We start from the raw sequence: 26,447 nt of genomic DNA, 5'->3' as shown, positions 1-26,447 counted from the left end.
ATTCCAGGGGATGAGCCCTCTGGTGGCTGTACAGAGTAAATACAAGTATACATATATAACAGAGCCTAAGGTGTTAAAGTTGTGTTGTGATGACCTTGAGAGTTACTGATGGAGTTTGACTGAAAGTTAGGTTCCAGTGTGCAACACAACTCTTATCACAGCCTCACTGATAAAGTTTGGTCTTTACAAACTGACAAATCCATGTAAATTCTGTACTCAGTATATCCAGGTTCTCGGGTAGCAGCAAATGCAGGCTGGTCTGTCTTTGATGCAGTCTTGCCTACCTGGTACTCTTTGTTTCTGCTCCCCCACCCCCACTTCCACAAAACACAGAAGGGCCAAAATTGCCCCTTTCCTGAAGGCCCCTTAATACCGGAAAGGGGCAGCTACGCTGCGGAGTGCAATGGTCGGCGACTTTTCGTGTAATGGCCGCCATTATCAAAATTCTGCTCCAGTGTTATCCCGGTGATGGCCTGCTCCTCCCCTAACACTCCACTGCTGCTGTCCATGCTAAGTGTGTCATCATAGTGTGCACCGCCGATGTACCCCCACAATGGCGAAATTGCACCGTCAAAATCTTCAGCCCACCGGGCGGTACCAAAACAAGCTTTTTTGCAGCGGTGCAGTGAGGTGTGACCTTCTGCAATGGCGGCATGCTCCCCTTAAAGGGATGGACCTACTGCCACTGCTGCCATGTATTTTTTTGTCGGCCAACTTGCTACGTTATTTTAGTGCAAGAAGCCTTATATACACTCTCACAATGCAGATACGTGCATCTGACTTGTCTAGTTACAAACATCTACCACCATTCAGTAACCAAGGAAGCAAAGCATTGACAACAAACTGCAACGGTTTAAAAAGGCGGCTCACCACCACCTTCTCAAGGGCTATTAGGGATGGGCAATAAATGCCGGCCTTGTCAGCGACCCCACATCTCAGGAACAAATTGTTTAAAAAAACAGTAACAGCAAAATACTGCGGATGCTGGAAATCTGAAACTAAAAACAGAAAATGCTGAAAATACTCAGCGGGTCAGGCAGCATCTGTGGAGAGAGAAACAGAGTTAATGTTTCAGGTCGATGACCTTTCATCAGAACTGTTGATGAAAGGTCAGCAAGATTCGTCAGAATCGATAAAAAACACTTGCACACTTTGCTTTTTGGCTTAACATTTTAACAACGTATGCACAAAAAGGTTAAAGTGCACATGTATACATGTATGAGTGAGTATTGGTCATCTCTATGGCTTTATGTCCATTACTCATTTTTTATTTACTAATCAGAAATGCAATTCACCATATCGAAACTCCCAATTGGCCACATGTGAGAAATGGCTAACGTATTGGACAGCGCTGTGGAGGAGCATTGGCTTTGTATCTGCAAGACTCAAGGTTCAATCCTGGCTGTAGTACTCGGTGTTCCAAAACACACTAGTTCTGTCAATCTCTATCATATAATTGAGTAGAGAGAGGTAAGATTGCTCAAAGGAATGAAGTCCTTTCCTGTACAATGCACCCATATCTATGGTAGGAATGAGAACCAAATCAAATTCTGAACTCAAGAAGATCCAAATTAGGTCCTTTAGCGCTATCCTTCAAATACCTGAATTTTGGCCAATTTTGATATTTTTCAGATTTGTTTATCCATTACAGAAATTGGAAACATGCATACTGAGAAGGACACAATGTATCTCTGTGTATGTCCACCTCTGTTGAGTGTTTCTTGCCATTTACTCCCTGCATTTTGATCGGTGGCTACAACAATAATAGTTGCCAGTTTTTAGAAAAATTGTTTTGAAAATTATTTTTCTTACCTTGCAACTACATTAGCAGGTAGTTATGTTTCCACTTTCCCTAAAAGTCAAATGAGGTGTTTAATTGCTGTGTGTATCTTTTTTCCACGGGGAAATTGGGGAACCAATCTCTATCTGTATGTCTTATTGGACAAGGCGAGAAGCATATTTGATCCCTCATTCCTGGCAGTCTGGAGAGGTTGGGGATGTTGCAAAATAAGGACAAGTTTGATTAATTATTTCCTCTTTCACAGAATTCTGCATACACCCAATTTAGCCTTTGACATTCGCCTGGTCGGCTTATTGAGTTCATCAAATAGGTCACATTCAATCATTTCTTCCTGCCAGGGGATGGTGACAGCACATGTAGAAAATTTATTATAGAACTGCTTATCGTTGTTGGTGATTTCAATACCATGGACCTCCGAGGAGTCAGCAATGTCTCCAATATCCTTACAGTACACCGTATTGGGGTCTGGCACAAACAGAGGATCAATACGTCCAGCTTCTAACCGTTGAAAGTTGATAGATTTGAAGAAAGGGTGTTTTCTAGGGTCAACATTTTCTCCCCTAAAATGAAAACATGGTACTAAATATATGATATATGATTAACCTAAATTTTCTGTTGGTTTTATAAAATTCAAGCATTAAGGCCAGTTTCAGGAAAAAAATAACGTGAAGTCATGGCACATGAACAAGGGACCATTTATTCCCTGAGTAATCTGTCCCCAGTCATTGACTATTTTAGATAATATAGCCTATATACATATAACAGACATTATGACAACATATCAGGGGTAAAATTAGCATTTTATTTTCTTTATCTCTGCTGAGGAACAATTTGGAGATTTGACTTGAGTAACAAAATAGTCATAATTCACAGGGAGATCAGTTTTCAATCTTCAAACCCATCATAGTCCAGAATTACAAAAGAAAATCTGCAAAAGATGTGCGATATGAAAACCATGGGGCCGAAATTCAGGTGTGGTGAGTCGATCCACGGTGGGCCTTAGACTCAAAGCCAGGCTGACTGGCTGAAAATAGGTCAGAAGGTCCGCCCACCGCTGTCAATCAGCGTGGCAACTGTTATATATGTGGACTTGTATTTACTCTGTACAGCCACCAGAGGGCTCATTCCCTGGAGTCCCAAGAGATCCCATAATCCCTTGGGAGCACAAGTATTTAAGGAGGCTTCACAGATTGGAGAGGCACTCAGGAGACATGCAATAAAAGACTAAGGTCACACTTTACTTTGAGCTCACAGTGTTCAGTCTGACTCTTTCTCCATACACAACAACTGGCGACGAGATACAGATAGCGAACCCAAAGATGCAGAGAACAGTGGGCATCCTGGAGAAATTTTCGGAGGGAGATGATTGGGAAACTTTTGTGGAGCGACTCGACCAATACTTCGTGGCCAACGAGATAGATGGGGAAGAGAACGCTGCCAAACGAAGGGCGATCCTCCTCACCGTTTGTGGGGCACCAACGTATGGCCTCATGAAGAATCTGCTCACTGCAGCAAAACCCACGGAGAAATCGTACGACGATTTGTGCACACTGATCTGAGAGCATTTGAACCCGAAGGTAAGCGTTCTGATGGCGAGGTACCGGCTCTACACCTACAAAAGGTCTGAAGGCCAGGACGTGGCGAGTTATGTCGATGAGCTGAGATGCCTTGCGGGACATTGCTAATTTGAAGGACATTTGGAGCACATGCTCAAAGACTTTTTCGTACTTGGCATTGGCCATGGAAGCATACCTCGCAAGCTTTTGACTGTAGAGACCCCAATCTTGAGTCAGGCCATAGCGATAGCCCAGGTGTTCGTTGCCACCAGTGACAATACAAAGCAAATCTCTCAGCACACAAGTATTGTGAACAAAGTGATGTTGTTTTCGAATCGTGACACATACTTGCAGCTACACGTCCGCAGATGTCCCAGAGTCCATGATCAAGGGTGATGAATGCAAGGCCATTAACACCTTTTTGGCGCTGCGGGGGTGATCATCGTTTCCATTCATGCTGACTCAAAGGATATATTTGCAAGGGCTGTGGAAAATGGGACACTTCCAACGAGTGTGCAGACGAGCTGCGAAGCCTGTTAAGCCTGCAAACCACCACGTTGCAGAGGAGGACAGATCCACGGAGGATCACTACGAACCAGAGCCTCAGATCGAGGAAGCAGAGGCACATGGGGTGCACACATTCACCACGAATTGTCCCCCGATAATGCTGAATGTTGAACTAAATTGGCTAGGATAGATTGGCGAATGATACTTAAGGGGTTGACAGTGGATGGGCAATGGAAGTCATTTAGAGACCGCATGGATGAACTAGAACAATTGTACATCCCTGTCTGGCGTAAAAATAAAAAAGGGAAGGTGGCTCAACTGTGGCTATCAAGGGAAATCAGGGATAGTATTAAAGCCAAGGAATTGGCGTACAAATTGGACAGAAATAGCAATGAACCCGGGGAATGGAAGAAATTTAGAACTCAACAGAGGAGAACAAAGGATTTGATTAGGGCAGGGAAAATAGAGTACGAGAGGAAACTTGCAGGGAACATTAAAACGGACTGTAAAAGCTTCTATAGATATGTAAAGAGAAAAATGTTAGTAAAGACAAACATAGGTCCCCTGCAGTCAGAATCAGGGGAAGTCATAATGGGGAACAAAGAAATGGCAGACCAATTGAAGAAATACTTTGGTTCGGTATTCACTAAGGAGGACACATACAACCTTCCGGATATAAATGGAGTCAGAGGGTCGAGTAAGAAGGAGGAACTGAGGGAAATCCTTCTTAATCGGGAAATTGTGTTGGGGAAATTGATGGGATTGAAGGCCGATAAATCCCCAGGGCCTGATGGTCTGCATCCCAAAGTACTTAAGGAGGTGGCCTTGGAAATAGCGAATACATTGACAGTCATTTTCCAACATTCCATAGACTTTGGATCAGTTCCTATGGAGTAGAGGGTAGCCAATGTAACCCCACTTTTTAATAAAGGAGGGAGAGAGAAAACAGGGAATTATAGACCGGTCAGCCTGACATCGGTAGTGGGTAAGATGATGGAATCAATTATTAAGGATGTCATAGCAGCGCATTTGGAAAGAGGTGACATGATAGGTCCATGTCAGCATGGATTTGTGAAAGGGAAAACATGCTTGACAAATCTTCTGGAATTTTTTGAGGATGTTTCCAGTAGAGTGGACAAGGAAGAACCAGTTGATGTGGTGTATTTGGACTTTCAGAAGGCTTTCGACAAGGTCTCACACAAGAGATTAATGTGCAAAGTTAAAGCACATGGGGATTGGTGGTAGTGTGCTGACGTGGATTGAGAACTGGTTGGCAGACAGGAAGCAAAGAGTAGGAGTAAATAGGTACTTTTCAGAATGGCAGGCAGTGACTAGTGGGGTGACGCAAGGTTCTGTGCTGGGGCCCCAGCTGTTTACATTGTACATTAATGATTTAGATGAGGGGATTAAATGTAGTATCTCCAAATTTGCGGATGACACTAAGTTGGGTGGCAGTGTGAGCTGCGAGGAGGATGCTATGAGGCTGCAGGGTGACTTGGATAGGTTAGGTGAGTGGGCAAATGCATGGCAGATGAAGTATAATGTGGATAAATGTGAGTTTATCCACTTTAGTGGTAAAAACAGAGAGACAGACTATTATCTGAATGGTGACAGATTAGGAAAAGGGGAGGTGCAACGAGACCTGGGTGTCATGGTACATCAGTCATTGAAGGTTGGCATGCAGGTACAGCAGGCGGTTAAGAAAGCAAATGGCATGTTGGCCTTCATAGCGAGGGGATTTGAGTACAGGGGCAGGGAGGTGTTACTACAGTTGTACAGAGCCTTGGTGAGGCCACACTTGGAGTATTGTGTACAGTTTTGGACTCCTAACTTGAGGAAGGACATTCTTGCTATTGAGGGAGTGCAGCGAAGGTTCACCAGACTGATTCCCGGGATGGCGGGACTGACCTATCAAGAAAGACTGGATCAACTGGGCTTGTATTTACTGGAGTTCAGAATAATGAGAGGGGATCTCATCGAAACATTTAAAATTCTGCCAGGTTTAGACAGGTTAGATGCAGGAAGAATGTTCCCAATGTTGGGGAAGTCCAGAACCAGGGGTCACAGTCTTAGGATAATATGGTAAGCCATTTAGGACCGAGATGAGGAGAAACCTCTTCACCCAGAGAGTGGTGAACCTGTAGAATTCTCTACCACAGAAAGTTGTTGAGGCCAATTCACTAAATATATTCAAAAAGGAGTTAGATGTAGTCCTTACTACCAGGAGGATCAAGGGGTATGGCGAGAAAGCAGGAATGAGGTACTGAAGTTGCATGTTTAGCCATGAACTCATTGAATGGTGGTGCCGGGTCGAAGGGCCGAATGGCCTACTCCTGCACCTATTTTCTATGTTTCTATGTTTCTATGTTTACCGTAGTGGGCAGGGTTTTTAACAATAAAATGTGTTTTTAAAATTTTATTTTTAATGTTTTTGTGTGTTTTAAAACTCTTACGCCTGTAAAAGTATACTATATGTGCCGGCTTTTATCAGGCACAAGAGTTTTAAGGACATTTGCCGGGCAAGATATGGGTAAATCCCGCAATCTTGCCCATGCAAATGTCCTCGCTCCCGAGACGCAGAGGATCTGTCGAGCTGGAACTTGACAGATCGGAAAGGTCGGTTTTCAACGCATGCGCATTGTGTGCTGAAAACCGGCTTTTGCGATGCCTTCCCGGGTCAGTACACAGTCCGTACGCACCCCGTACGCACTCCGTACGCACTCCGTACGCACCCCGTACGCACCCTATACTGACTCGGGGAGGCTGGGACTTCTGGGCCAGTATTTATGCATTTTTTTACATCTTACTAATACAAAAACCTCTTTTGCATATCAACATTAACACCGTCCATTATATCAGTGACTCTGGGAAACAAAAAAGTATTTTAATGAGAAAGAATAATATTATGTAATATTAATGATATTGTTGCTGATGGATACAAAGAAAAGTACTGTGGCACACCAAGCTACAGGAAATGGACATGTGCCGTTTGCAAGTTTGAAATATATTTCAGAGTATGCAGCACATTACTGATTTACGAATTTCCAGCTCCTTACCTGCAGCCGAAACGTTCTTCCGAGTTCTTTATCAAAAACAGTCCGCAAATGTCTTTTGCATCTTCTGTGAAGTTGGGGTGCTCATATTTCACTTCATCTTCCAGTGTTCTCCTTTTCACTTCATCTTTACTGACCTTTTCTTTATAATCCTTGAAAGATGTTCGGCCTGCAATCATTTGGTAAATGCTGCATCCCAGAGCAAACCAATCCACCGAGTATTTGTACTCTTCTTCTTTTAAGATCTCTGGAGCCATATAACCATTAGTTCCAGCCAGCAGTAAAAAAAAATAACATTTATAAGTACATAAGTAAATTCAAAAGCATCCCTAAACTATTAAACAAATTAAAATGCCATATATTCCCAACAAAATTGTTTATCTAATAATAACTGGCTACCATAAGTCTTTGGGGCCAAAACTGTTCGACATACTGCCCCCTACCGCCTGCATATCGCCAAAAAATTTGATTTTGGTCAAAAAACACTTACATACCGCTGACATACCGCTTGGCGGAATATTCATCATTGACATACCGCCAAGCGGTATGCACACTGTCCGCTGTGCAGGTCCGCCTGCATGCGGATCAAAAAGTCCGATTTTCATCGCATACCGCCGTCATACCACTGGAGCTGCATACCGTCCCGGAAAAGGTGGTTTTACATGATGTTAATTGGGCGGGAATGGGCGATAGTGCTTGCAGTCGCCATTTTAAAATTGGGAACAGTCAGCAAAAGCAGCCACTCTATTTCTGAGGTGAACAGTGACTTTACCGTGCGAGTTACCGTGCGATTTACCATACGAGTTACCGTGCAATTTACCATACAAGTTACCGTGCAATTTACCGTACGAGTTACTGTGCGATTTACCGTGCAATTTACCATACGAGTTACCGTGCAAGTTACCGTGCGAATTACCGTACGAATTACCGTGCGATTTACCATACGAGTTACTGTGCGAGTTACCGTACGAGTTACCGTGCAATTTACCGTACGAGTTACCGTGCGATTTACCGTACGAGTTACCGTGCAATTTACCGTACGAGTTACCGTGCGATTTACCGTACGTGTTACTGTGCGATTTACCATACAAGTTACCGTGCGATTTACCATACGAGTTACCGTCCAAGTTACCGTGCGATTTATGTGCGATTTACATAGAAACATCGAAAATAGGTGCAGTAGGCCATTCGGCCCTCCAAGCCTGCACCGCCATTCAATAAGATCATGGCTGATCATTCCCTCAGTACCCCTTTCCTGCTTTCTCTCCATACCCCTTGATCCCCTTAGCCGTAAAGACCATATCTAACTCCCTCTTGAATATATCCAATGAACTGGCATCAACAACTCTCTGCGGCAGGGAATTCCACAGGTTAACAACTCTCTGAGTGAAGAAGTTTCTCCTCATCTCAGTCCTACTGGGTACCGTGCGATTTACCGTGCGAGTTACTGTGCGGGTTACCATGCGATTTACCGTGCGATTTACCGTGCGAGTTACCGTGCGATTTACCATGCGAGTTACTGTGCGAGTTACCATGCGATTTACTGTGCGATTTACCGTGCGATTTACCGTGCAAGTTATGTGCGAATTACCGTGCGATTTACCGTGTAAGTTTCCATGTGAGTTACCGTGCAATTTACCGTATGATTTACCGTGCGATTTACCGTGCGAGTTATGTGCGAATTACCATGCGATTTACCGTGTAAGTTACCGTGTGAGTTACCGTGCGATTTACCGTGCGAGTTACCGTGTGATTTACCATGCAATTTACCGTATAAGTTACTGTGCGAGTTACCGTGCGATTTACCGTGCGAGTTACCGTGTGATTTACCGTGTGATTTACCGTGCGAATTACCGTGCGATTTACCGCGTAAGTTACTGTGCGAGTTACCGTGTGATTTAGCGTGCAATTTACCGTGTAAGTTACCGTGCGAGTTACCGTGCGATTTAGTGGGAAAGGTATTTTTATTGTTACAAAGTAACTTATTAAGATAGTTATATATTGTGGAGATTTAAAAAGAATGGGGCCTGTACTATCTCAGCCTGTATTGCTGACAACCTGTCTAATGGAGGAACCAGATGGGAGAAGGTTTATTGAGCAGAATTATCAGGGTAATGGAGGATGTCGCAGACTGATGAGGAGGAAGCCTTACCTGAGGATTTTTAGGGAGAAGCGTTCATACTTGGACCTGACCGACCAACAGTACGTTCGAAGGTTGCGCTTCCGAAAAGAGGTGATCACTGAGGTTTGCCAGCTCATTAAGGCAGACCTGCAGCCCAGTACCACCAACATTACTGCACTCTCTGTCGGGGTGAAGGTGACTGTGACACTTTCCTTTTATGCATGTGGCTCTTTTCAGGCATCAGTTGGGGACATGTGCTGTATTTCTCAGTGCACTACTCATCGCTGCAATCAACAGGTAACGGAAGAACTGTATGCACGCTGGATGGAATTTATAAACTTCCCAATGACCAGGGAGGCACAGAGTGAGAGGGCTTTGGGATTTGCATGCATTGCCGGCTTCCCCAAGGTGTAGGGTGCTATTGCCTGTGAGCACCATTACAGGAGGCGGAGGTGTACCAAAACCGTCAGGGATTCCACTCCCTCAACATGCAGCTCGTCTGTGACCATACACAGCGCATAATGGCAGTGAATGTCAACTTTCCAGGGAGCATCCATGATGCGTGAGAGCATGTGTCTGACCTGTTGAAGTCTGAGCCACAAGGTAAATGCTGGATGCTGGGGACAAGGGTATGGTCTCGCCACCTGGCTCTTGACCCCCCGGCGGAACCCTCACACAGAAGCCGAGCAACAATATAATAAGAGTCATATAGCCACACGTAATATAATTGAAAAGACAATTGGAGTGCTGAAGCAGCGCTTTCGATGCTTGGACCACTCGGGAGGCAGGCTGCAATACCACCCTAAGCATGTTGCTCAGTTCACAGCGGTGTGCTGCATGTTGCTTCATTTAGCAATGATGCGGAGACAGGAATTGCCACAGGGGACCGCAGGACCACCTGAGGAGAGAGTGAAGGAGACGGAGGAGGAAGAAGAGGAAAATGAGGGGGAGCAGGATGAGGAGGAGCTTCCAGATGAACCCATGGCACCACCCCACCCACCCCAACACCACAGTGGAGAGCATGCGGAGCGTATTCCACTGTAAAATTGTTGTGTCAGCAGCTCATAAATTAACGGTTTGCTTGAATGTGGAGTGCTGCGTTTTGTGACCCTGATGACTATTATCCCAAAAGTTTAACACTGTGCTTATATTCAATTCAAACGTTTATGTAAAAATCTCAAAAATATACAACAATTTAAGAACTTTGTTAAAGTTGTTCTGTAGTTATAAGTTTAACAAAGTTTTTACAACTTTAATAAACTTTTACAATCAAACTTCAATTATTCAATGAGCAAGGACAACAAAAAGACCCTTTACTATCCTCGGCCACGACCTCGGCCCCATTCTCGACCGTGTGTTACACCACCCTTGGGACTATTCCCCCCCCCTTTCTGACTCCCGCCCTTTCCCATTGCCCCTGAGCCCGGATCGCCCCGTGGTGGTACCAAGCTGGCGTGCAGCACTGCACCCTGAGTGCTGTTGCTGCCGTTGGAGGTCAGACATTCAGCCGCAATAAATGGGGTCTCGGGAGTAGCTCGTGATGTGGAAGGCATGGCTTCAGGGCTGGAAGAGGATGTCAGCTGCCCACCCAAAGGTGCTGTCGACCTGACTACTATGGCACGGAGGTGGGGTGGGGGGGTTCCGCGCCATGTCCCGAACCCGTCGATTGCTGCTTGGCTTTGACGGCGGCGACGGTTCGTTCCATCGCAGTGATCATACACGACATAGCCTCCAACTGGTGCTCTGATTAAGCCGCGATGTTTACGGCTATCGTAGTCATGGCCTTGAGCAGCTCACGACCTATGTCGACGCTGGTCTGTGACAGACACACCATGTGCTGGAACACACCTACAGCAACCGACCTTTCCTGCACCAACCTCGGTCGCTGCGGCAAAGTGCTGCAACACTGGGGGTGCCTTGCTGCGCACAGCTCGGTCCGGCAGAATCCGAGGAGCCATGGGGGGAATCCCCTGAATACAGACTCCATGATGGAGGATGTTCCAGCTGGCCAACATGGAACTGGTGTATTCTCTTCCTTCTCCACCTCCACCTCCACCTCCACTGGCTCCAGGATCAGCGGCTCTTCCTCCTCCTCTTCCTCCTCTCTGCCAGGGGTGAAGTTGGGAGAGGGCGATGCCAGAGGTGGAGGCAGTGGGTCTGTGTCGCTGTGGTCTGAATCGTCTGAGTCTGGAAGTACAAAACAACATTTTAAAAAGCTTGGCACCAGGGAAGGGATCAGGTTACATGAGTACATAGTACAGTGACTTATCGCAGTCTTACTTAAATGTCCACCACTGCTGCAGTACATATCACAGACAGATAGACAATACATATATGCAATATATGCATTGCGTTACATGCCTCCACCATTGCAGTACATCACGAGGCCAACATTACAGTGCAATAAACTTACATTATATTACATCAGGCCAACATTACAGTTACATTACATCAGGCCAACATTACAGTTACATTACATTAGGCCAGGCCAACATCACAGTTACAGTTACATTACATGACATGAGAGGACCGCAATACAGACTGCATTGCATTCAACTTACCATTCTGTGTGGGTGGGTCAGCTCCAATGCTGGTGGTGGCATAGTTGCTATCCCCAACCAGGGACAGGGCACAGGTCTTGATTTCAGTCAGAGGCTCCTGGGTTGTGGGTCCTCCCCCTGTACGCCGCTGATCGGCTGCTATTGCAGATGTCTTCCTCTGCAGAAAGTAAAGTAAATCAAAGTAAAAATCTTCAACCCATTTAACATCACAGACACACAGGGTCTCACACACACACACACACACACACACACACACATACACACAGGGTCACACACACAGGGTCACACACACATACACACAGGGTCACACACACACACAGGGTCACACACACACAGGGTCACACATACACACACACACAGGGTCACACACACACAGGGTCACACATACACACACACACACACACACAGGGTCACACACACACAAGGTCACACACACACACACACAGGGTCACACATACACACACACACACAGGGTCACACACACACATAAACACATTAAAAAACTGTGTTGATCCTCTTGTCATTGTCTGCAAGCACAAATACATCGCTGTAACCTTAAGGTAAATAACATCATCTGTGTGACACAGAACCTACATTTATATGGTAGATGGCACATGGGGGCTGCATAAATAAAATCATTACTTACTCTTGCCACCTTCACCAGGACATTCCACCTCTTACGGCACCTTTCCCTGGTGCGTGCCATGGTACTTATGGAGGACACAGTCTCCCCGATCTCGTCCATATCCTGTTGTACTCCTTTGGGAGGGACTTTCTGCCACCACCCTTTGTTAGCTCGGAGAAGCTCGCCGTTATATACTCGAGAAGGGCAGGTAACTCCATAATCTCCTATCCTTTTCAATGTTCCTGCGCTTTGATATATTTTTTTAACATATCCAAAATATTTTTGTTATGATTTTTGCTTTGTAAAATATGTCTTCTTGTTCTTCAAACTGTAGAATTACTAGCTGTTATGAATATTTTTTAACTCTGCAATATATTTTTTAAGTAACTGCCCATCGACTAGCTTGCTGCTTCTTCTCACTCTTTCTCCCTCCTTTTCAAGTCACTGTGAATGCGCTGGTGACCCTTGACCCCCGAAATTGCAGGTAAAACGCTTCTGTGAAAAAAACAGGAAAAAATATCTCAGATACGCAGTTCAGTGCCGCACTGTCCATCGAAGAGAAAGTCAATCTGGATCGACTACTAGGTAACATACCGCCCGTTGCAGACCGCTGGCATACCGCTGACAACATTTTGACCAATTTTGTCCTCCTCAGTCTCGGCGGTTTGAAATGACGCACCACCAGCATACCGCCGAGAAATGGGCGGATCTTATGCATTGACCAATTTCAGTCCTTAGCGTAATGTGAGATGGAACCTTTGTGTAATCTAGGTGTAATGGAAGTGCATCAATGTTGTGCATGGAAAAGCCTGAGTTAATGTACAATTATTGTTAGGCAGTGATCACAATACTGTAATGTAATAAGAAGGTTCAGATGGCATAATGATCTGAAAGATTGAAGCTGAAACAGTTTATAAACCTTATGTAGACTTGAGAGTAAATTCAGTAAACAGAGTGCAAATTAGGACTGGAATAGTAAATATGAGTCATGGATGCAACTCGATGGAGCAAAGATCAGCCTACTTTTTAAAATTCCAAAATATTGCTGTTGTTATCTGCTAAAATAAAATGGACTAGCATTAATCTGCATTGATGCTTATTTGGCAAAGTTCATTTACTGCAAGTTTCACTTTCCATTAAATGTTTCTATTCTTTCTCACCATTTTAATTGTGTATCAATCTTTTTATTTGTTTTGTTATCGTCTTTTGGATGAGATGTTAAACCGGGGCCCTGTCTGCTCTCTCAGGTGGATGTAAAAGATCCCATGGCACTATTTCGAAGAAGAGAAGGGGAGTTACTCTGGTGTCCTGGCCAATATTTATCCCTCAATCAACATAACAAAAACAGATTATCTGATCATTATCACATTGCTGTTTACGGGAGCTTGCTGTGCACAAGTTGGCTGCCGCGTTTCCTACATTATAACAGTGGCTATACGACAAGAAAAGTACTTCATTGGCTGAAAAGTGCTTTGGGATGTCCGATGGTTGTGAAAGGCGCTATATAAACGCAAGTCTTTCTTTTCTTTCTCTTTACTTTCACATTTAATTTGATCTTTTTCACTTTTATTTCTTTTTTACTTTCTCTAACTTTGTCAATTACCTTATCCTTTCTCTCTGTTGACTTATGCTGAAAAACAGTCCCAGGCGCACTGGTAACCCCCACGATCTTGCCCAAATGGCCATTCTTCTATTAATTGAAAGATTCAGTGATACAGGTAGTGAGTTATTCAACCTTGTGGCCCGTCCTATCTGAGTCCTGGCCTCACCCGCACACAACTGCACTCCCAAAATCGGCATCAGGAACGCTGGCTGATTTGTTTTCCTTTAGGGACATGCTACCCTGGCTGAGATAGGTCAGCAAAGTCTGGAGATCAAAAGTAACAGAACATAATGCAACTGGGGAAGATTAACACATTTCTATGTTATCCCATTTCTCATTATTCTTTTGTTTCTTTTACTGCATACCTTGCTTTCTGATTCTCTCTTATTTTATTTTCATGTCTTTGTGTACCCCTGGTTTTAGTGCCATTACAATAGTCTTGCCATTCTTCTTGCCTTGCCAGCCTAACAGCATAGACAGGTTGCAAATGCAAATCTGATATCACAGCAGCTTTATTCCTCTCTCCCACTTTTCTAAAAAAAATTCTTTAGCTTTTCACGAGCCATGCATTAGTCATTCCCAACTGAGGAGATGAGCAGATTACTGCGTTTTGGAGCTCTCCCAATACTACTACTTACTAAAAACCAGACGAGGATGGGTATAGGCAGCTTCCTGGAAGGCCACCTCAGGCTTCGTTAATCACAGTTACTGCCTGAAGTGCAATTTCTGCGGTCTCATTAATGTATAAACCACTCAAACTTCACTTTCTGATTTATAACGCCATTACAACCTTTCCATTATTGTAGCCTTGTTACACACGTCCACCTAACTATTATAATTCCCATGTTTTAAATTAAGAGACCAATTCACTAATATGTTAGATCTTACCCAATGAGTTACAAATTAAATTGCACGCTATTAATGTTTCACAGTTATTAATAGGTAAGTTTTATATTTCATTTTTTGTCTGCCATTTTGCATATGCCAATTGAAACCGAGGATACTTGTGCTTACACAAGTATAGAGGCTTAAATGGGATTAAGAGGATTTTCTGAGATGAAACAAATGAAGACAATGATGTCTCCCAAAAATAATTAAGCTAATTATCTATATTGAAATTAAAGAAATGACTTGAGTTCCAAATATCAATGGCAGTGAATCAAGCAAGTACGTTCTGTAACTTTAGTTCTTTAGGTATATTTATTGAAAATCTCAATCAAGGTATGCATTTGATTACAGTATTTATAAAATTCTTGACAGTTATTCTTAAAATTGGATTCAATACAATTGTGATTTGTTAGTAATTTACAAAGAGTGTTCAAGCTGTGAAATTGATCAATACTTTGTAAGACAAATGTTAATAATTAATTCAATAGTATTATAGTATTAGTAGAGAAGGCGAAGGACTTGAACTGAAATTGTGGTCACTCAAAAAGGAGTAAACATTTCACTTGTAGCATTATTGATCCGGATTTTGTAGTCAGCGGCGAATGAACGGACTTGATGGACTTTTGCACAGCAACTTATGGTAATTAGAAAGCCTTTTCAGTGCAGCATCTTTTACAGGGGATCTAGGACCTGTATGAACAGGACAAGCAACAGCACGTCTCTTCAACCAATCAGGTTGAAGACTCCTCACTGAGACTCAATGTAAAGTCATGTACAGAAAGCAAAATAAAGAACGGGAAAGAAAGGTAGGATTAAGAGACAGAAAGAAAAATAAAAAAAAATGTACATTTTTAAACTCTCCAACAATCATTAAAATCTGAAGGAGTGAGACCTAGACTTGTAAAAGTTAAATTTTCAGTGCCAAAGAGATTGTTTGGTAATAATTAAGGTACCGAATTTGATGAAGGCCCGCCCAAGTGCCGCCCAAAGAACCGCCGATGGCCGCCAAGGTCCCTAATGGTTAATTGGGCAGGGTTTTCATCACCCAGGTCCCTCGAAGGTCGACGGGCGGCAAATCTGTGACATACACTGCTAATCTGGGCGGCAGCCAACGGGAGCACTCATTCTCGGCGGCAAAGGCGCTTGCCGCCCAAGTGCCGCCGAGGATGGAGTCGGGCCCACGGAGGGTCGAAGACCTGGAAATTAAAATCATCAGAAAGAAAAAAAAACATCGGAAGACCTTCAGGAGACACGCTGTGAAATTTTTTTTTTAAGCTTACTAACCTTTTTTTCAGGATCTTCATATCTACCGTCGGGGATAGACCAGCCTCCAACCAGCAGTCCACCCCGGTTCTGGAGCTGACTCCCGCCGTCTCCCGCCCACATGAATCTGGCATCTCGGCGGGCGGGAGTCCACTTACGCCACTTGGCCGTCCGCTGACGTCAGCGGGCAGTTCCCGGGGGCTCTCCCCTCCCGCCCGCTCCAGGCCACATCCAAAAGTGGCACTGGGCAGATCTTCATGAGGAATGTCGGCGGCAGTGGGTGGCAGTGGGCGGTAAGGTGATCAATTTCGGGCCCTATAGACTTATTATGCCATTATAAATTCACTTAAATGGACAAGCCCTAACTTTTTCAGGTGGGTTTAGTTGGTATCTAGTGGGTAAGTACCACAACTTCACGCCTTTCATGTGTTTTAATGCTAAATCTATCAGCGAGGTACCAGTCTGGCGCAACTTGTGGAGGAGCAGCAACTTCCTGATTTCCACATTTTACTGTGCATGTGTAACTGTCCGATTTGCTCCCGTTCCTACCGCAAAATCCCGATCAATGTGAATTTTACAGCAGAATTACAGTAAAGAAGTCAGGAAAATCATTGATGAATTCCTCATGTGCTGATATAACAATAAAATAAGGGCTTTATTGGCCTATTTGTGAATGGATTTTACCTGATACCATTAGGGGATTTACAAATTTCTAGACCACAATAATTTTGTAGGGGCCTAAGTGTCCACATGCATGTTTGTACTTACTTTGTGAGTAACGGCTTTGCCCTCTTTAATTCTGACTGCAAGCCCTAAATCTGAGAGCCTGCAGTTGCCATTGTCATCCAGTAGGACGTTCTCAGGTTTCATGTCACAGTACACAATATTCAGTGAGTGAAGGTGCAGGATTCCACAGGTAATCTGGGCTGTGTAAAATATTGTACGGTTCATTTCAATTCCGTTTTCTCCAATGTTGTAAATATGAAATTTCAGATCCCCTCCATCCATCAAGGTCATGACCAAGCAGGTGTGATTCTTGGTTTCATAAGCGTAGGCTAGATAGACAATAAATGGGCAGTTCACCTTTTCCAATATCTCTTTCTCAAGGAGGGCCACTTCCTTCCCCTGTTTCTTTTTCAGTCACTTCTTGTCTAACTGTTGACAGGCATACATTTTGCCAGTTGTTTTCACTTGTGTAGCACACACCTGAACAAGGCAAAGTTTGACAAAATTAAAATAATATTTACTTTAAACTTTAGACAATACTTGTGCAAGTCCAAAAGCTTAAACAATATTTCTGCCACCAAATAAAAATAATGTTTGCTGTACGTTTTTTCATCTGATTGAATGTATCTAAATACTTTGTTAAATTACTAGGAAGATAATTATTTTGAAACAAATTACTTTATAAATGTTTTTTTCAAAATTTTAAGTTTTACAAAGTAGCGATCTTACCTCTCCAAGTCCCCCTTTGCCTAAAACTTTGAATTGATAAAAGTACTTTTCAGTTATAGGCTGCAGTTCAAAGGTTTTCCACTGCAAGAACTTGTCAAAAAATGGACTGTTTTGAAAGTCTTGGAAAGGTTGTCCCATGAGGAACTTTTTAATTTCTGATTCAGCCATAGCCAGGAGATTCTCAAAGTCCTTTTCTGCTGCATCTGTACATTTATCAGCCAGTTCTTGGCTGAGGAAGGAGAGGCAATTTTTGGAATCGGGTTTCAGAAAATTATATTCTGACGCAGGTTATCCTTTACCCCATTTTCAGACAGATAAAAGTCGGTAACTGCATTTACAAAATCAACTGCAACTTTATATTCTGGGACTGTCACTGTAAACAGATGAAACAACTTCTTTCCAATTGGTTGTTCGTCACACACACTCTTGTATTCAAAATCGATATTTTTCTTTGCTGAATCACAGTGCTCACGGCTTGGTAGAGCCAAACTTTGTCGTCTCTTCTGCATTTCCTTGATATCTCCATCCACGCTTTTCCTGGCTTGCAGATAAACTGTGTTGGCAATTAGATTATCGAGTGCTCCCATATCACAGATGTTGTTTTGTTTTGTAGATCCTCAACAGGTGTGAAAACGTCTGATAGTTTGCGCCTTGTGTTGCTATGAACAAACTGAGTTTTCATACCATTAAACACCTCACGGATTTCCCTAAGTAACTTCAGGTGTTCTATTCAGGGATTACGATGCATAAGCAGTTTCTATCTTAAGCAGATTTTAACTTTCTATGTTTAGTTGCCAGTGACATTTATGAAATGCGATTGATAACATTTAAATAGGTGATCAGCCCCACATCAGTTGAATTCTGTAGCTTTCATAACTTGTCCTTTCACCTTATAAAATATTTTATTGGTAAATATTTGAACTGCAAGATACATTTTTTAAAACCTGATTCTGTTCACAACAAATTAATTGTCCATTATGTGTAATGAAACTTACATTTTAAGTAACCAAAGAAAAATGGCCTTTTTATGAATTTTGTAAAGTTACAAACGGAACTATAGGTGTGTTTCATGTAGCTTCTGGAAGAAGGGACTGAGTGTAACGTAGCCAAGTTTGCTGATGATACAAAGATGGGAGGAAAAGCAATGTGTGAGGAGAACACAAAGAATCTGCAAAAGGACATAGACAGGCTAAGTGAGTGGGCAAAAATTTGGCAGATGAAGTATAATGTCGGAAAGTGTGAGGTCATGCACTTTGGCAGAAAAAAATCAAAGAGCAAGTTATTATTTAAATGGAGAAAGTTTGCAAAGTGCCGCAGTACAGTGGGATCTGGGGGTACTTGTGCATGAAACACAAAATGATAGTGTTATATATGCAGACTATAGATATACTCCGTGTAGTCACTGTGTAGTTGCATAAGATGGAGACTGGTTCACCTGATGTACTATCAATACGGTTTATACTGTGTATATACTATGCTGGCACCACTAGAGGGTGCAACTGGTGGAGACCGGGGTTTCCTGCCCTGGTGGCAGGGGCTATATAAAAGGGTAGTCACCATGCGGCTGCCTCACTCTGGAGTTACGAATAAAGGACCAAGGTCACTACAGTTTGAGTACAACCCATTGCCTCGTGGAGTCATTCATAGATACATTACAGACATAACAATTGGCGATGAGAATATGGAGTTTCACGCGATTATGGCTACCTTTGACATACTAAAAGATTTCGCAGAGAGTGATGATTGGGATGCCTTCACGGAAAGGCTCAAGCTATATTTCATGGCAAACGACCTGGCAGGGGAGACGGACACATTGGCGGAGAAGCGCAAGGCTATACTGCTGACCAGTTGTGGGCCCAAGGTCTACCGCCTCGTCAGGGACTTGCTGGCACCCATGAAGGACAAGGATAAGACAGATGATGAGCTGACTGAACTAATTTGCGACCAACTAAAACCAAAAGAGAGCATCCTCATGTCCAGGCTCAGATTCTGCACTCACCACAAACCTGAGGGCCAGCAGATTGCAAAATATGTTGCCGACCTCAGGAGACTTGCGGCATCGTGTGATTTCAGCACGCACCTCAACGAAGCATTGCGAGACATCTTCGTTATAGGAATTCGCCACGAGAGGGCCTCCTTCACAAGTTATTATCTGCCGACACCACAGTCAACCTGCAGAAGGCCATCAGCATCAGTCAGGCGTTCATGACCTCGACCTGCAGCGCCAAGCAAATTATTCATCCTGTAGACTCAAACCCGGCAAGTACTTTACAATGGTGCCTTTCACAGGCAACACTGTAGAACGTGGCTCTGCCCAGGGCAGAGAGCACAGACCTCAGAGTCCACTGAGGGCAAGAGGAAACTGCAGGGAGAAGGAACTGTCTCTGTGTCACTATGTGATCGGGGCCCAGGAGAGGCGTGAGTTCGGAGCCCAGCAGAGACGAGGGCCCAGGGGCAGCATGGGCCAGCCCACACTGTGATATGTGCGCACTAGACCCATGCAGCAGAGCAGATCTCCAGTCGTCTTGGGTAATCCTTGCCACTGGACCAAGACCTGACTCTGTCAAGCCCGTGTGGTGGCTGGTGTGCAACGGCCACCACACGTTAAAAAAATCCACACACAGACATGTTCCACCCTTCAGGATGTAGTTCGGGACCTGGAGTATTAGGTCCTTCCTTGAAACACCTGTGAACTCATCCCTTTTTTGGCGTGAAGCAAGTCATCCTCAAAATGAGGGACTGCCTATGATGATGATGATGATGATGACCATGCTGGCATAGGGCTCACCAGTGTCGGTTTGTTGAGTACGTATGCAAAGCCTGTAACACGAAGGGCCACCTCCAGCGTATATGTAAAAGAAATACGACTCACCGTCTAGCAGAGCAGTCGGTAGATGACTTTGAATCCAGCGGGGTGTATGATGATTTGGCCAGAGAGGCAGCTCAGCCCCAAGAAGAAGTGTATGGAGTGTATACCTGCACCACCGATTGTCCTACAGTGAAGATGGGAGTTGAGATAAACAGTGTTCCAGTCTTCATGGAAGTGGACACGGGAGCGAGCCAGTCAGTGATGAGCCAGGATGCCTTTGAGAGGCTATGGAACGAAAAATGATCAGAGCTGTTTCCAGTACTGGAAAAGTTGCGCACCTACACCAAGGAGCTGATCCTTGGTAGTGCGGATGTAAGTGTAATCCATAATGGCGTGATGCACAAGTTACCTCTGTGGATTGTTGCAGGTGATGGTCCAAAGCTACTCGGAAGAAGGTGGATGGGGAAGATCCAGTGGAAATGGGAAGACCTCTTCACTCCAGCAATTGATGTCCCCTGTGCTCAGAGGCAGAGCAAAACCTCACCTTTGCTTGGGCCAGGCACCAGAGATCAGACCAGCGCAGCACCTGAGGCACAGACCGTCCATCATGACTGCGTGGCAATGATCCGACCGGAACGACCTAAAAGTACCTTCCCGGCTCCAGTGGCAGAACTCCTGGCGAGGAAGATCGAATTCACAGGCATTCTTCCAGCTTTTGTGGCAGAATCGCGGGAGAGAAGGATCAAGGCAGTCGACCTCGAGGACAGAGGCAGATGGTGTCCCTGCTGCAGCGAGGTGCAGCGTGGCTGAAAAAAAAGTTGGCCGTGGCAATACCACGAGGTGTAACGCTGAGAGACCAACACGTGGTGTCTAACAAAGGATTTGATTGGGGTAAAGCCAGCAGGGTTCTCTTAAAGGAGACCTGTAACCAACTGAACTTAAAGAGACATTGTATGCATGGCAATCAATGTAACGAATCGATTAGGATTGTGAACAAAATGTTCTTGCGAGATTTCGGGAATAGAGTGTCCCCAAAAGTAACAAGCAAGCGAATTCGGGAGGGTAAAGGCGCTGATCCTGATGCCTTGCCCCAGGTCTATCCCACGCTGCAGGCACCCGATGGCACTATTCGCCATGGACCTGGAAACAAAAACGGCGCCAATACGCGCAGTCGGCTGCCATTGCCCACCAACCGGGTGGAGACAGCGCAGCCCCCAGACCCAGTCACTACCTTGGCCATGTCCAGGAGCGAAAGGTCAGAACCAACGAGTTCCCCAAATGGGACCTGGAACATCCAGGTTCTCAACACCATTAGAGAGCAGGCAGAAGATTCTGCAGTCCTCAAAGGAGGAAGGGAGACCACACACATCTGTGGCTTTGCCCACCACTAGGCAACGGTAATGGCCCTGAGTCCTGGCAAGGTGAGCCAACCTAGCCCACCCCACTAGCAGGGGCGCAGCGCTGCCATCAGACAACTAGGACCCCATCCAGTTGCTCTGAAACCAGCGTCCTCGCATACCTGTACTGCTACCTCAGTACTGACCATGACTGAACCATGAATGCAATCTATCGCTTCTCGGCCTTTTGGCTAAGATCAAGTGTAGTATCTGTTCTTATCAGTTTAATATCCCCCATGGGACATGATATTGAATTGATTTTTGGACAGGGAGCTGGATCAGGGACACGCCCCGTCCACTCCATGCACCGACCTGGTATTGCAATATTTCCAGGAACGGTGCAACTTCGCCTCTCGGCCTTTTGGCCTAAGATCAAACACATTGGCGCAAAGTGATCTTAGGCGTTAGAGTTGATCTGGAACGAAATTGGATAAAAAAAATTTAAAAAAATGAATGCAATCTATCCAATCCTGGCGCACGACCGTAAAACATAATAAATATAAGTCACTGAACCAAGGTGTCACGATACAAACTGCAACTTCCTTTCTTTGTACTTGCACTGCGTCTGATCCTGTATGTTAATGTGCCTGCAGTATGATCTCGCTGTGGAGGCTGTGGGGGGGAAATGGATGTATGTAGCCATGGACACACACATGGATCACACCTAGAACCCACTGGAATCTCCACTGCATCATCGAACCATCCAAACTGGTAACCATTACTCAACATTGTGGCAAAAGGACTTGGGGGTTAACAGGGAGAGAGCTAAGCCAAAGCACAGCCAAGATGCAAGGGCTATTGGCACTTAAGTCTGGGGAGAACTAAACCAGAGCACATAGTGCAAAGGTAATTGGCACAAAGGACTTGGGGAAAGTGATGTTATATATGCAGACTATAGATATACTCTCTATGTATTTGCATATTTTGGAGACTGATTTACCTGATGTACTATCAATAAGGTTTATACTGTGTATACTATGCTGGCACCACTAGAGGGTGCAACTGGTGGAGACTGGGGTTTCCTGCCCTGGTGGCAGGGGTTGTATAAAAGGGGAGCCACCATGCGGCTGCCTCACTCTGGAGTTACGAATAAAGGACCAAGGTCACTACAATTTGAGTACAACACATTGCCTCGTGGGGTCATTCATAGGTACATTAAGGACATAACAGATAGTATGCAGGTACAGCAAGTGATCAGGAAGGCCAATGGAATCCTGGCCTTTATTGGAAAGGGGATGGAGTATAAAAGCAGGGAAGTCTTGCTACAGCTATATAAGGTATTGGTGAGGCCACACCTGGAATACTGCATGCAGCTTTGGTTTCCATATTTACAAAAGAATATACTTGCTTTGGAGGCAGTTCAGAGAAGGTTCACTAGGTTGATTCCGGGGATGAGGGGATTGACTTATGAGCAAAGGTTGAGTAGGTTGGGCCTATACTCATTGGAATTCAGAAGAATGAGAGGTGATTTTATCGAAACGTATAAGATAATGAGGGGGCTTGACAAGGTTGATGAAGAGAGGATGTTTCCATTGATGGGGATAACTAGAACTAGGGGGCATGATCTTAGAATAAGGGACTGCCCATTTAAAACAGAGATGAGGAGAAATTTCTTCTCTCAGAGGGTTGTAAATCTGTGGAATTCGCTGCCTCAGAGAGCTATGGAAGCTGGGACACTGAATACATTTAAGACAGAGATAGACAGTTTCTTAAACGACAAAGGGGATAAGGGGTTATGGGGAGTGAGCAGGGAAGTGGACCTGAGTCCATGATCAGATCAGCCATGGTGGAAAATGGTGACATGATAGGTCCAAGTCAGCATGGATTTGTGAAAGGGAAATCATGCTTGACAAATCTTCTGGAATTTTTTGAGGATCTTTCCAGTAAAGTGGACAAAGGAGAACCAGTTGATGTGGTATATTTGGACTTTCAGAAGGCTTTCGAAAGGTCCCACACAAGAGATTAATGTGCAAAGTTAAAGCACATGGGATTGGGGGTAGTGTGCTGACGTGGATTGAGAACTGGTTGTCAGACAGGAAGCAAAGAGTAGGAGTAAATGGATACTTTTCAGAATGGCAGGCAGTGACTAGTGGGTACCGCAAGGTTCTGTGCTGGGGCCCCAGCTGTTTACATTGTACATTAATGATTTAGACGAGGGGATTAAATGTAGCATCTCCAAATTTGCGGATGACACTAAGTTGGGTGGCAGTGTGAGCTGCGAGGAGGATGCTATGAGGCTGCGGAGTGACTTGGATAGGTTAGGTGAGTGGGCAAATGCATGGCAGATGAAGTATAATGTGGATAAATGTGAGGTTATCCACTTTGGTGGTAAAAACAGAGAGACAGACTATTATCTGAATGGTGACAGATTAGGAAAAGGGGAGGTGCAACGAGACCTGGGTGTCATGGTACATCAGTCATTGAAGGTTGGCATGCAGGTACAGCAGGCGGTTAAGAAAGCAAATGGCATGTTGGCCTTCATAGTGAGGGGATTTGAGTACAGGGGCAGGGAGGTGTTGCTACAGTTGTACAGGGCCTTGGTGAGGCCACACCTGGAGTATTGTGTACAGTTTTGGTCTCCTAACTTGAGGAAGGACATTCTTGCTATTGAGGGAGTGCAGCGAAGATTCACCAGACTGATTCCCGGGATGGCGGGACTGACCTATCAAGAAAGACTGGATCAACTGGGCTTGTATTGACTGGAGTTCAGAAGAATGAGAGGGGACCTCATAGAAACTTTTAAAATTCTGACGGGTTTAGACAGGTTAGATGCAGGAAGAATGTTCCCAATGTTGGGGAAGTCCAGAACCAGGGGTCACAGTCTAAGGATAAGGGGTAAGCCATTTAGGACCGAGATGAGGAGAAACTTCTTCGCCCAGAGAGTGGTGAACCTATGGAATTCTCTACCACAGAAAGTAGTTGAGGCCAATTCAATAAATATATTCAAAAGGGAGTTAGATGAAGTCCTTACTACTCGGGGGATCAAGGGGTATGGCGAGAAAGCAGGAAGGGGGTACTGAGGTTTCATGTTCAGCCATGAACTCATTGAATGGCGGTGAAGGCTAGAAGGGCTGAATGGCCTACTCCTGCACCTATTTTCTATGTTTCTATGTTTCTATGATCTTATTGAATGGCGGAGCAGGCTCGAGGGGCCATATGGTCTACTACTGTTCCTATTTCTTATGTTCTTATGTTCACATGTTACCAGGATGTAGCTTAGATAAAGGTAATTATATCACAAGGTTATTTCAATTGTAACTAAACCCCATGCTCATGTTCTATGGCAGCTGTCGATTAAGGTTGATAGAAACATTAGTGATGTATTCATTTAAGCAAATTGTAAATATAATGTGAGAGCATAGAATCATAGAAGCTTACAGCACAGAAGGAGGCTATTCGGCCCGTCGTGCTTGTGCTAGCTCTTTGAAAGAGCTTAGTCCCACATCCTGGTGTTTTGACTGTAACCCTGTAAGTTCCTCACGCTCAGTACCTGGCAATTATTTATGGAATCGACTTCCACCACCTTTTCAGGTAGAGCATTATCTTGAAAACCTCTATTAGGTCACCTCTTAACCTGCTCTGTTCCAAGGAGAACAATACTAACTTTTCTAACCTTTCCTCATTACTGAAGTTCCTCATGCCTGGTAACATCCTGGTAACCTTCTCTGTACCCTCTCCTATGCCTTCTCCTCATTCCTGGTGTTGTGCCCAGAATTGTCCACAATATTCCAGCTGAGGTTTAACCAGTGATTTATAAAGTTCCAGCATGCTCTCTTTGCTTTTATATTCTATGCCTCTATTTATAAACCCAACTATGCTGTTTTAACCACCTTACAACTTGCCTGGCAACCTCTAAGGATTTGTGTGTATGGACACCAAGATCTCCCTGCTCATCTACACTTTTCAAAATCGTACCAGTTATAGTATACTGTCTTTCCATATTAGTCCTCCCAAATTGCAACACTTCACACATCCCCGCATTGAACTTCATCTGCCATGCATCCACCCATTTCACCATCCTGTCCGCGTCATCCTGAAGCCTATAACTATCCTCATCACTATCTACTACTTTGCCAAGTTTGGTACCATCTGCAAACATTATAATGCTGCTTCCTACATCCAAGACTAGGTCGTTCATAAAAATTGAAACATGAAATGGACCCAAAACTGATCCTTGCAGAACACCACTGCAAACCACCTCCCAGTCTGAAATCCATCCAATCACCACACGAGCCTTTGCGTTCTGTCCCTGAGCCAATTCTGTATCCATACCTCCACTTTCCCCTTAATTCCATGGGTTTCCATCTTCTTAATAAATCTCTTGTGTGGCACTTTGGCAAATGTCTTCTGAAAGTGCATGGATATATCTGCTGCATTACCTTGATCAACCTTCCCTGTTACCTCATCAAAGAATTCAGTCAAATTAGTCAAGACACAATTTGCCTTTAACAAATCCATGCTGGCTTTCCTTGATTAACCCATGGCTTTCCAAATGAAAGTTTGTTTTGTCCCTGATTGTGAATTCCAATAACTTCCCCACCATCGATAATTAGGCTGACTGGCCTGTAGTTTCCTGGTTTATCCCTCTCCTGTTTCTTGAATAGAGATATTGAATATTTTACTGTACATGGAATATGTATAAGGAAATAGTGTGATTAAAATTAACTGTGTTATAAAAATTAAGTAGATTTTACAAAATATTTTTTTAATGTTATTTTGAAAGAGCAAATTATACTGTAACTAGCAATTTCAACTGTTGAATTTTAAATGTACACAGCCTGGGTAGGAGGGTTGGTATTTTCAAGAG

At 44.2% G+C, this 26,447-nt stretch overlaps 1 protein-coding gene and 1 pseudogene across 1 annotated transcript; one reads left to right on the top strand and one right to left on the bottom strand.

Moving 5' to 3' along the window:
• Positions 1 to 2,039: 2,039 nt before the first annotated feature.
• Positions 2,040 to 25,910, bottom strand: grk7a (G protein-coupled receptor kinase 7a). The gene is given in 6 exon segments (XM_070884093.1): positions 2,040 to 2,361; positions 6,921 to 7,196; positions 16,752 to 17,185; positions 17,435 to 17,709; positions 17,712 to 18,050; positions 25,556 to 25,910. Coding segments are annotated over 6 exon segments (2,001 nt in total).
• Positions 21,812 to 21,989, top strand: LOC139266519 (U2 spliceosomal RNA; annotated as a pseudogene).
• Positions 25,911 to 26,447: the final 537 nt, after the last annotated feature.

Source organism: Pristiophorus japonicus, chromosome 6 (genome assembly GCF_044704955.1).
Source record: "Pristiophorus japonicus isolate sPriJap1 chromosome 6, sPriJap1.hap1, whole genome shotgun sequence".
Taxonomy (NCBI): Eukaryota; Metazoa; Chordata; class Chondrichthyes; family Pristiophoridae; genus Pristiophorus; species Pristiophorus japonicus.
The sequence above is the reverse complement of the archived record's forward strand: the minus strand, read 5'-3'. Positions and strand labels throughout refer to the sequence as shown.